This window comes from Diachasma alloeum, unplaced genomic scaffold, assembly GCF_001412515.2.
Source record: "Diachasma alloeum isolate Michigan unplaced genomic scaffold, Dall2.0 Dall_scaffold_01737, whole genome shotgun sequence".
Taxonomy (NCBI): Eukaryota; Metazoa; Arthropoda; class Insecta; order Hymenoptera; family Braconidae; genus Diachasma; species Diachasma alloeum.
The window spans coordinates 78,479-90,230 of NW_021681824.1; the positions used below are offsets into that span (position 1 = coordinate 78,479).

Here is an 11,752-nt window from a genome sequence, read left to right on the forward strand (position 1 = left end):
CTATTGACTACATCTGCGTGAGTATCCATAGGCAAAATGTAGAGCAGAATCTGTAATGAAGCCTCAATAAAGATATTTCCATTACTTCCGATTTTTTTTTATATGATTGAATTTAATTGATATCAAAATTTTTCCAGATTTTTATGTTAACTCTATCATGCAAAATCTGTGAAATCAAAATGTCCATACACTATCAACCATTTGGTGTACATTTTTGGGTTACTGGTTGACTTGGTGTTTTTCGATGTTTTTTGGAGAGTAGAATACGAATTTGAAGGTCGTGTTGAGGAGAATTGATGCAAACAAAAGTTATTAACAATTCAACTTTTTATAAAATCATATTTCGGAAACGGTAATAGATAGGGAAAAAAGTTTCAAACAAAACATGTTTGATCTGTAAAAATACACATTTTTTATTTGTTTGAAACGTAGCTATCATTCTATCATTTTAGCGCTCAAATAATTGGGCAATCTTCGAAATTAATCGGGACACTTCGGGTCAACGGTCAACGGTCAGCGAATCACCCAGAAGCACTGCAAAAACTCCGGTCTTATTCTAAGACCGATACGTCCGAATCGTAAAATCGGAGTGTCCGGATGGTTAAATACTTAAATTGGTCTTAAAATCTAAGACCGTTGATCGATCTGATTGCTATTATTTTCAATTATTCAATTCTGATTGTCACAGCGGCGCGGGCGGGGGAGGGTTCAATCCTAACTACTTCTGACCTTCATTTTCGCATCCTTAGATTTTGACCCTTACAATTTGACACTTAGATTTTGACCCTTGTGGCCCTTAAATTTTGATCCTTAGATTTTGACCTCAGAAGTTGGAACCTTATATTCTGACCCTCATATTTAGACCCGTACATTTTGACCCTTGTGACCCTTAAATTTTGACCTATAGATTTTGACCCTTAGATTTTGACCTTTAGATTTTGACCATTATATTCAGACCCTTATATTTTGACGCTTGTATTTTGACCCATATGACCCTCAGATTTTGACTCTTGTGACGATTCAATTCGAACTTTCAGAGTTTGACCCTTAGATTCAGTCTTGTATTTTGAACCTTATAACATAGATTTTGACCCGTGTGACCCTTAAATTCTGAACCTTAGATTTTGACCCATGTAACGCTTAAATTCTGAACCTTAGATTTTGACCCCTATATTCAGAGACTTGCGTTTGGACCCTTATGAGCGTTGGGTTTTGACCCTTCTGATCTTTACAATCGAAACCTTGGATTTTTATCCTTATATTTAGACGATTGTCATTTGACTCTTATGACCTTTAAATTTTAATCCTTATGAACCTAAAATTTTGAACTTTCGATTTTGACTTTTATATTCAGTATTTTAACCCTTATGACTCTCAGATTTTGACCCTTGTAACCCTTAATTTCGAAGCCTTAGATTTTGACCCTTATATTTAGGCCCCTGTACTTACACAACTGTCAAACCAGCCATCCATCTCGACGGAACAAAGTCACGGATTCCTCACCAATTGCAACAGAACAACACGAACCTTGGATTTTGAAATAAATTGTGGAAAATGGATGAAAAAAAAAATCTGAGTGAGTAAAGAATAAATAAATTAAATAAAATGGCTGACAGGGGGAGACGAAGGACAAACGCTGCAAGAGATGGACTCCCTCAATTTGGTCTACTCAGTTCCCGCTTCCACCCACATTCAGCACCCAGCGGCGACGAAATTCACCAACCAGATGAAACAGCTCAAATCGAATCGATCTTCGAGATGAAATCCTCACTGACATCAGACAAACTCTTCGCCAAGATATAGAAAATCACCCTGGCCATTTAGGATGCCCGGAGTAGCGTGGATGGAGCGGGTATGCTTGCGGGCATGCTAGTTTTGGGTGAAAACGGCTGAAATTCAATGAAAAAATGATGAAAAAGTTGATTGATGAATTATTTATTTTAATTGACAGCGTTTAATTTGTTATTTTCCATCAATTATAATAAATAATCGATAATGTCATGTATGGGAATAAAAGCCCAGGTGGGGGGATGTCGGGAGATGGCGCCAGCGTTGAATTACCGACTTGGTCGGTTAAGTCAGCGTTATATACTCGGTCGACGAAAGATTAATTATTATTTTTCGTTGATGATAATCGTTTGGGAATGGATTGGGGATGTTTAGGACATCATTATCTTTATTAATTAAATTAGAAAATACGTTTATTCGGCGAACGAGTATTACAGAAGGAGACCAAAATTATATACATTTACTAGGAATTGTTTGGGGAACTCGTTAATAATTTTTATTTCGTTTGGGAAAGGGTGAAAACTTCCATTTTTAAGGGTTGAAGCCAAATAGTAACATTAAATATTTTCGATAACATTTCTTTCTTTCTTGACGGAGAGGGGCGGTGGGGAAGGGGGCGAAGGGGTTAGAGCCAAATAATATCATTAATTATTTCTTATAACAATTTGTTCTCTTTTGGAACAGAGGGGCGGAGGGGGAGGGGGCGAAGGAGTTAGAACCAAATAATATTATTAATTATTTTTGATAAAAAAAAATTCTGTTTTGGAGCAGAGTGGCGGTTGGGGGGGGGCAGTGACGGGTTAGAATATTAAATAATAATATTAATTATTTTTTATAATGTTTTTTCTCTTTTGGAGCAGAGGGGCGGCGGGGGGGCGGTGAGGGGGTAGAATATTAAATAATAATATTAATTATTTTTTATAATGTTTTTTCTCTTTTGGAGCAGAGGGGCGGCGGGGGGGCGGTGAGGGGGTAGAATATTAAATAATAATATTAATTATTTTTTATATCGTTTTTTCTCTTTTGAAGCAGGGCGGCGGCGGGTGGGGGGGGGGGGAGGGCTTAGAATATTAAATAGTAATATTAATTATTTTTTATAATGTTTTTTCGCTTTTGGAGCAGAGTGGCGGTTGGGGTGGTGGCGAAGGGCTTAAAGCCAAAAAATATTATTAATTATTTTTGATGTTTTTCTTTGGAACAGGGGGGCGGAGGGGAAGGGGGCGAAGGGGTTAGAACCAAATAATATTATTAATTATTTTTTATAACAATTTTTTCTCTTTTCGAACAGAGTAGAGGAGGGGGAGGGGGCAAAGGGGTTAGAGCCAAATAATATTATTAATTATTTTTGATAAAAAAATTTTCTGTTTTGGAGCAGAGGGGTGGTGGGGGGGCGGTGAGGGGTTGGAATATTAAATAATAATATTAATTATTTTTGATGTATTTTTTTGGAACAGAAGGATGGAGGGGGATAGTGCAAAGGGGTTAGAGTCAAATAATAATAATAATTATTATCTTCTTGAGAGAGTAGAAAATTGGGGTAGGGTGCGCCACCGGGCCAACTCTCTACTCTCCACTTTTGTAGTGAGTAGGGAGTTGGGGCGGGTGAGTCACCGGGCGAACTCTCTGCTCTCTACTTCTGTAGAGAGTAGAAAGTTGGCCCGGTGATGCACCCGACCCCAATTCTCTACTCTGTCAAAAAAATTATTATTATTATTGTTTGGCTTTAACCCCATCGTCCCCTCCCCCTCCATCCCTCTGTTCCAAAAAAAAATATCAAAAATAATTAATATTATTATTTAACTCTAACCCCTCACCCATCCCCCCTCCACCCGCTGCTACAAAAGAGAAAAAAATGTTATAAAAAATACTTAATATTATTATTCAACTCTAACCGCTCACCACCCCCTCCACCCATATACGCAGTGTAATCAAATCTCTCCCAAAGACATTTTATACATCACATAGATTTAGTAATTTTCAAGTAATTCGATTACAAATGTAATTCGAGGTTCCCATTAAATTCACAGTAAGTTTATTTGCATTTTCAATTTTATTGAACAATTGAATGATATGAGATTGATATCTCAATTCAAATGAGACTGCGCTACGCAGTGTTAATTCAAAAGAGTCTACTTGGGATACATATGCGTGTAATTAATAGTGGACACCCGGTAGAATCGCGGACGATCATTTCTGCTATAGTGGGACACATGGCGCCATCCATAATTGATATCGACTGCAAATAAAACAAATGCAATTTCTACTCTACCGACACTGTTTGACCGACCGCAAGGACGGTGTACGGTCGTGGTTATGTACAGTTGTTCCCTCACATTTTTCACCAAGTTTGTGGACAGTCGTGGAGGTGTACAGTTGTGGAAGTACGAACGGCCCCCCCCGCCGTATGAGGAGTGTGTGCTCATTCACCGGTTGTAATTCGGGAAGTGCAAGTGATAAAAAGAGAAATAAACAACATGGGGTACAAAATAAAGCAATGTTTGGATTTCCACAAACCGTTAGTATTTTTATGANACACCATGGACCGAGGAAGAATCACCATAAAGCCAAGTGCAATTCCACAAAATAACCAAGGCAATATCGTATGTCCTGAAGACAATATCTGTGAGGTAAGTAACAAGTTGTTCTACGAAAATTAATCTAAAACTAGCTAGAAAAATAAATGCAATTAGTCATCTTTTTTGTTTTTTTTCCATGGTAAAATTACTATCAAATTAAGAAATTAGCATTATAAATGAAGTATTCTGAAACCTTTTTTCAATTCTTTATGTTTTGTCAATCTATAGAAAGAGAACATTGGACCAGCGAATCCCCAAGAGGTGAGAAAAGGAGAGCCAAGCATACCAGATGTCATTATCGACCAACTAGAAATTCAGGCTTCCAAATTAGCCATAGATGCATCAAACGAGGCAGACGATCGAATTCACATCAGATCAGACTTATTGGAGCCAGAAGTCCAATTAGAATCTGATCTATTCGCAACATCTCCTCTCGCGAGAGGGTCAGACAGTCAGATCCATTTAAATTCAGGTGACTCAGTGGCCTCGTCCTCATCAATGGCTGAGAACTCATTCTCTTTGTTCTCCGGTTACAAACTTTATTTATGTAAATCAATAGCATTTCTTTCTTGCCTATTTCTAATAAAGAATGTTGACAACTTGGCTTGCAAAACAGTATGCGCCCTACCACCCGTCCCATATATCCCCTCCAAGCGGCCGATAGTGATGTGACACTAGCGCCCTCGAGGTATTTGAAACCGGGTTTCAGGCGCATTATCGTAACCAATGTTCGACCTCCTGGGCTCTATTCTCCATGGTCAAACGGCATCAATAATGACAAGCGATAAGTTAAAACTCGTACTGGACAGAGACGGACGTTTTTTTTAAACCAACTTTTTTTATTGTCATGGGAGATTCATTGAAAAAATTTCAGCTGCTGATAGAAGCCATATAATCAATGCAATTTTCAGGAAAGAAAAGCATTAAAATATTTCATAAAGTTATCCGAAGATAATGAATGTTTAGGATATTCCCTTCATTCCTCGCGTGAAAAATGGTATACCATGATACCATGACGGGCATCATGGTACATGGTATCGGAGCCAGTTTCTGTTATGTCCTATCCAAGATACTAGGAGGACAGTAGCGCCATTTGGAATATTGAGCGCCAAACTTTCAAGTGTGGATCCGTTAGCCGCTAAACCTCTGATGAGGACTCCATCGATGTTGACACGTTCAATGATAGGATAATTGGATTGAAGGTTTATTTGTGAATAAATCCAAACACCAGTGCTTAGGAGAGCACATTAACCCTTTTATTCAAAATAACTCTTGACTCAAAAATTTAAAATTTGGACTACAAACTGGATGAATTTCTAATAAACTTATTGTTATGTCCGGAGGCGTTTCAGCGTCGGAGGACACCTTTAAAGTGCGGAGAATAGGAGCTAGAATCTTTAGTATAACAATATGACAAGCTAAAGTTGCAATGCAGAATGGAGCTAAATATTCTTATATTTTTGGAGATTATTTTTACACGACGCTAGGTTTGCTTTTTCGTTCTTACCTGGTTGAAAACTATAGATCAAAGATGAGGAATGAGGGAGGAAGTTTAGGATGATGGAATCTAAAGATTTCGAGTTACGGTTAAAGTAGATATTAATTTTTATATTCTCGATTAATTACAATTGGAATTCCTCTTGATCATACTAGATTTACTTGCAAATAAAAATAATTAATTAATGGAATGGAAATCCCTAGAGAGTTCCTGAGAAACTTTGTAGGTTGATCCATTTGGGTTTCAGAATTTTGGAGAGTATTTTCTTGTAACTCACAAAGGTTAATGTTGTTTAGAATTATTCCTTGAGTTCCCAGTTGTGGATCCTTCGGGGATACAATCTTCCTTCTCCACCAGAATCGGAGTTTCTTTGATTCTTTTATGGATACTTCTTATCGCATCGCGTTCATCCACTTGCTTAATGTTAATTTTCACAGATTTTCAGTTATTGTTTTTGGTTGAGAATGCTCACACACACAGCACTGCTTGACCAGTCCTCTTAATATGCAAGAAATATTGCTACTTTTGATTAAAGGACTCCATGTCCCTGTTCAATTTCGACCGTTCGGCTATTACTGTTTCGAATAGTTTACCGCGCACTATACCGATTAATTTTCGCGTGATAGTATGGGAGGTCCGAAATGATCTGATCAATTCCGCAATTGATTTCCACCAAGTCAAGTCAAACGTTCTGCGGTTGGTTGCAAAACTGGCTTCGTCGCTCTTCTTTCCAGAGCGCGTTGGTTTTTGGGAGTGGCAGAACTCTCACCTGATTGGTGGAGATCATCGCGTGATATTCCTACTCTTTATTAACGGGGGGTAGAAACTGTCATTTCAGCGGTTTTGGCAGCGCGTGATTCTTTTGCTGCTGATTCATTGTCCGATTGGCGTCAATCCGTGACCATGAACAGGGCATTCAACGGTGTTTTGTCTTGCGCGCTGCTGATGTTGCAGTTTTGAGCTTATGGCTCACGGAGTTTGGCTTTATTAATATAGAATGATCGTGTCAAAACCAATCTTGTAGAGGTTTTGGACATCACAGCCCCCGCTCAGAATCATTATCTCATTCCTGTGGGATTTTGATTTTGAGAAGTGAACTTGATTATTCGTGATTTATAAGTTTCCTCTAAGAAGAGATAAGGTTTGAGATTTTAGGGTGACAAACTTTTGTTCCGGAATGATTACTTTGTAGATTTCTTGGAATGTCTACTGCGGAATTGAGCTTCTACTTGGTTCCGAGGGTTATTGAGTAGCCTCTCTGGTGATTAGGTGCTTATCAGAGTATCGTGTGTTGCCTTTGTGTTGCTGTGCAGGATCCTCAGGTTTCAATTCTTATCATTCGTCTCGATTCAAATCTTTCTCATAACCGTCTTGTCATTATGTCTAAGAGTTTTTATTCAGACCGTCGCTAACTGTCAGAGGTGTCGGTTCAGTCCAGTAATCTTGTGACAGAGTTTGTTTTTGCGTGTAAGATGCCTAATAAGGGTCGGCGAGTGAGGAATGCCCCCAAACAGTTGAGGGTCCTTTTGCGGAGGTGTGATGAACCGGGCCCTGGGGGTGTTCCCATTCCTCCGGGGCTTTTACCGTTTGTGGGGATGGTGCTGGGAGATAAACCAGACATATTTAAATTGATTCGGTTCTTGAATGTGGAGTTTTTCGGTGGAGCGGTTCGGGGATATACCTTCCGCCGAGATAGTAGGCGCAGGAAAGATTGTTTTGGATATACCGATTTCATGAACAAAGTGATTTACTTGCAAGAGTTCATGTTTTCGGCGGGTTTGTGCCGGTCAGTATTAGTGCGGATCATCCTGCATGAGATGATTCATGCATTTCTGGATTTAGAACGGTCTGATCGGAACGAAAATTCCCAACATGGACTAGTTTTCATGACAGAAGTAAAGCGAATTAACCGAATCTTAGTTTGTGACATTCTGGACAAGTGCGATGTCGAATGGGATAAATTACGAGTGTTGGGTCTGGACAAGTTATTTGCTTGTGATAAATGCGGGAAAAAGGTTGTCCGCACCGTGGCCCGTCCGCCTAGTCCTAGAGAATTTTATCCCTGGTTTCCTGCTCATGCAAAAAGGTGTGGAGGTTGCTTTGTCCAGAGGTGGGTTTTACGCGCGAGGAGGAGAATTTCTAAATTTTGCGAGCGGAGTAATTGAAGACGCGATTAACTTTTCTTAGGCAAATGTAAGCAGTGCCAGGGTCTCCAACGGTTGCCTGCTCTCCGAGTGGTACGAGAACGACCTATTTTTAGAGGGGAAGGGGTGGACCACTATTTTGCCACTTCGAAGTTATATCATCCTGAGAGTCTTCCCCGCAGGATGAGATCATTTTTGGGACAGTTGGCACCAGTGTCTGGCCAGTATCGGTCTTTGCTTTTCGCGCCTGCTCGGTTTCGCGATATTTCTTGAGAAATTGTTTTCGCTTGTGTGAACATTCTCGTACATGTAATTTCTTTCTTTTGATTAAAGTAGGCATAATTTTATACCATTGAAAATAAAGAATATTTTTTTTTAATTCTAATTTTTTTTTTTTTGTTATAACCATTATTTCCTAGTTTTCACCCCTTATTATTGATTTATGAATTATTATTGAAGAGAGTTGAGTCGGATACTCAGAATTTTCATGAAAACTATATAGAGAAATATATGGTTAGGAATATATAAAAGAAGAATTATATAGAAATATATATGCGTGTATATGCAAATACGTGAGTACGTACGTACTAATATACCAGCACATCCATATTCATATACGACATACATCAGGGTAGGTATATACTCCCTTTAGATATAATTGATGGTCACTCCTGACCTAGGCCGTCCCTCGGATGGTAAGATTTGGAGGGCTCTCTCTTCAGCGGCAGATGGGGGTGCTGGCAATTCTGGGGCAGGGAGTGCCGGCAGCGCTCGGTTTGGAGGAGGGGGAGCTCTTCTTACAGGTGTAGCGATTGGCATTGGAGGTATTTCCTCCAATCTTTCTGGGTCCTGCTGGGCTCCTTGATGGTTTGTATTCTTTCGGGCCGTCTTTGATTTTCTTCTGTGGCAACGACAGCTCAGCAAAGAGAAGAGGTTTACACCCCTTTTGTAAGCCATGATTCCACTGACAATTGCGATTGTCGTTAGAATTCCGGTGATCCCAAGGTTGGCGGCCGTGAATAATTGGTGAGTATATTCTTCCTGATGATGAAGTCCTATCTTTTCGGCAGCATCAATTATTTGTTGCAGGGATTCATCAAAAGTGTGCGAGTTTTCTACATTCGGAAGGATATCATGATCGACTTGAGTCAACATTCCCATCCTTCTAGGAGTTTCACTCAGACTTGGGGCTATTTTGGTGATGTTCATGGTGGTCGGTAGCCCGTGAATCATTGGTAGTTGCGACTCGATTAGACCGGTTCCTTCCAGGATGATGGTTTTGGTTTCAGCAGAGCATTTAGGGTTTAGCTGTAGTAGCCCGGTACCATTAATGATGATTGGTGGAACTTCTTGACCCAAGCAGGTTATTTCTAATCGTTCAGGTTCCAGAGCAGAATACAACCATTCACCACCGATTGTCAGTTTGGTCCACTGAGTGTCCAAGTTCTTGCTAACCCGTATGTTGCAGTTATTGTATACTTCTGATGTGGGTTCGAGATCGGAGTTGGTAAGTAGTTGATATTCGCAAGTTGGGGTTGTCCCAAGCTTTTGCAGGGGTATTCCGCGGGGACACGCTAAGCAGTTTTCCAAAGGGATGCATGTTCTGAGGTAATTTTCGTCGATGAGTGCAAATTTTGTGCTGAACATTGATGACATTATGTATTCTTTTTCAGGTTGAATGTATGCTGCTACCGATCGGTTCCCTTGAACAGTATGGGGCACCTTGCAGGATATCGTCTTGTACAGGTCAAGATGTTCCCTGGCTAGTAATGGAATATTCAGGATGACTAGGAATTTTCCTGAGTGATACCCGGTCTCCATCTTGCTGATTTGTGCTAAGAGGTTAATGTCGAGTTTGGCTTTGCTGAGGGGGAAGATGCTGTCTCCGGCAGCCCGCTCTATTTCCTGTGCGGCACTTTTAATCTGTTCATTGTTGATTAACATGGGGTTCAGTTTCCCGTGTTTAGCGTCTTCCATTGCCTGTACAACCTTGTGCGTGGTATCGAGGTATTTCCTGGCTGCGTACTCAACGTCGATTGCAATCTGTGATAGATGTTGTGTGTACTCTAGTGAGTTGATGTAGTTGACCATGTTGTTCGAATTCTTGGTCAAGAGGTCGAGCTGTTGTTCTGCTTGTCTAATCTTTATGATGTTTTTGTTGTTGATTTCTTTCATCATGTTTATTTCTGCTTGAATGAGGTGGGTTGACTTCGCGATTAGGTGGGTGATCTGTCGTTGGTCTTGGTATAGACGATCGATTTCCTTGGTGATGTGTTCATGATCGTTGTAGTCCATGGTCCCAAACACATCCCTGGCGAGGTTTCCGATAAAACCTAAGAGCGGTGCTCTGCTGGAACGGTGGTGGTCACGGGGTTCTTCACGTGTTGTTTGTAGGATTTGTCGTGCATGGTCTTGAATATGTTTTAGTTCTCGGTCGAGCCCTTTTATCCTGTCGAACCCTAAAGTCTGGTGGCAGAACTTTTATTTTTGGCTCTTCATGCAGTCTTCAAACACTTTTTCCAATATGTCTTGTCCGGGGAGTGATTGGCCGGATAGCCCTTGTACGTCAATGATCATCAAGAGTCGCCAATTCCGGTTGATAGTTCTGACTTGGTCGATTTTCTCGTAATATATCCCAGGATTGTGAGGGATAGGGTGGTTTTGATAGACCCAATTTGTTTCCATGGCTTTCATGAATGGCCATATGGCAATCCAGGTGACGAGAATTAGGCCGATGTCCTTCATTTTGTAGTCAAGACTGGTGGGTCCAAAAAAAAAAAGAATGAATAGATTAGTAATTATTTGAGGTCTTTAGGGTTATAGAGTGAGTTTTCCGGATTTGACAACTTTGGTTCTGTCTAGGTTGATGGGTAGATTTTCGACCCTATTTTTGCTAATTCATCGGCCTTCTCATTGCCGTAAATCCCTTGATGCCCAGGTGTATATTCGAATTGGATCTCTAGTTGCTGTTGGAACGCATCGAGTTCCTTCAACAGTTTTTGATTTACGACCGGTCGATTTTTCGCGTTCAGCCATCCGTTGGCCTTCCACTTTGGGAGATGTTCTGTCATGCAGCTGATGGGGTATTTAGAGTCGGTTATTAACTTGACGTGATTTATATCGTGCCTCAAGCAGAGTTTGCAAGCTTCGAAAGCTGCAGCGGTTTCTGCAACGATATTAGTAGCACGCTCTTCTGTAAGCATTTTGTAAGTGTTCAAAGGATGTCTATTCCCAAACCAAACTCCTACTCCTGCAGTGGCATCGGCAGTTCCGTCGTGGGAGCATGATCCGTCAATATACACAGTGGTCCAGGTTTCGGGAGTCAATTGGTGATTTTCCGGTCTCTCCATATCTCTGCAACAGGAGATTTGCTTGGTTATCCCTTATGGAGATGAGAAAACCCTTTTTATATTTTTTTNGCCAGGGTCTCCAACGGTTGCCTGCTCTCCGAGTGGTACGAGAACGACCTATTTTTAGAGGGGAAGGGGTGGACCACTATTTTGCCACTTCGAAGTTATATCATCCTGAGAGTCTTCCCCGCAGGATGAGATCATTTTTGGGACAGTTGGCACCAGTGTCTGGCCAGTATCGGTCTTTGCTTTTCGCGCCTGCTCGGTTTCGCGATATTTCTTGAGAAATTGTTTTCGCTTGTGTGAACATTCTCGTACATGTAATTTCTTTCGTTTGATTAAAGCAGGCATAATTTTATACCATTGAAAATAAAGAATATTTTTTTAATTCTAATT

At 40.4% G+C, this 11,752-nt stretch overlaps 1 protein-coding gene and 1 long non-coding RNA gene across 2 annotated transcripts; one reads left to right on the plus strand and one right to left on the minus strand.

The window, feature by feature from the left end:
- Positions 1-4,329: 4,329 nt before the first annotated feature.
- Positions 4,330-4,963, plus strand: LOC107046703. The gene is made up of 2 exons (XR_001461594.1): positions 4,330-4,415; positions 4,593-4,963. It is a non-coding gene; the product is annotated as an uncharacterized LOC107046703 (long non-coding RNA).
- Positions 4,964-10,864: 5,901 nt separating this feature from the next.
- On the minus strand, positions 10,865-11,209 carry LOC107046700 (ribonuclease H1-like). Its single transcript, XM_015269376.1, has one exon. It carries the CDS (start codon positions 11,207-11,209, stop codon positions 10,865-10,867), a length of 345 nt encoding a protein of 114 aa, XP_015124862.1.
- Between the last annotated feature and the right edge of the window lie 543 nt (positions 11,210-11,752).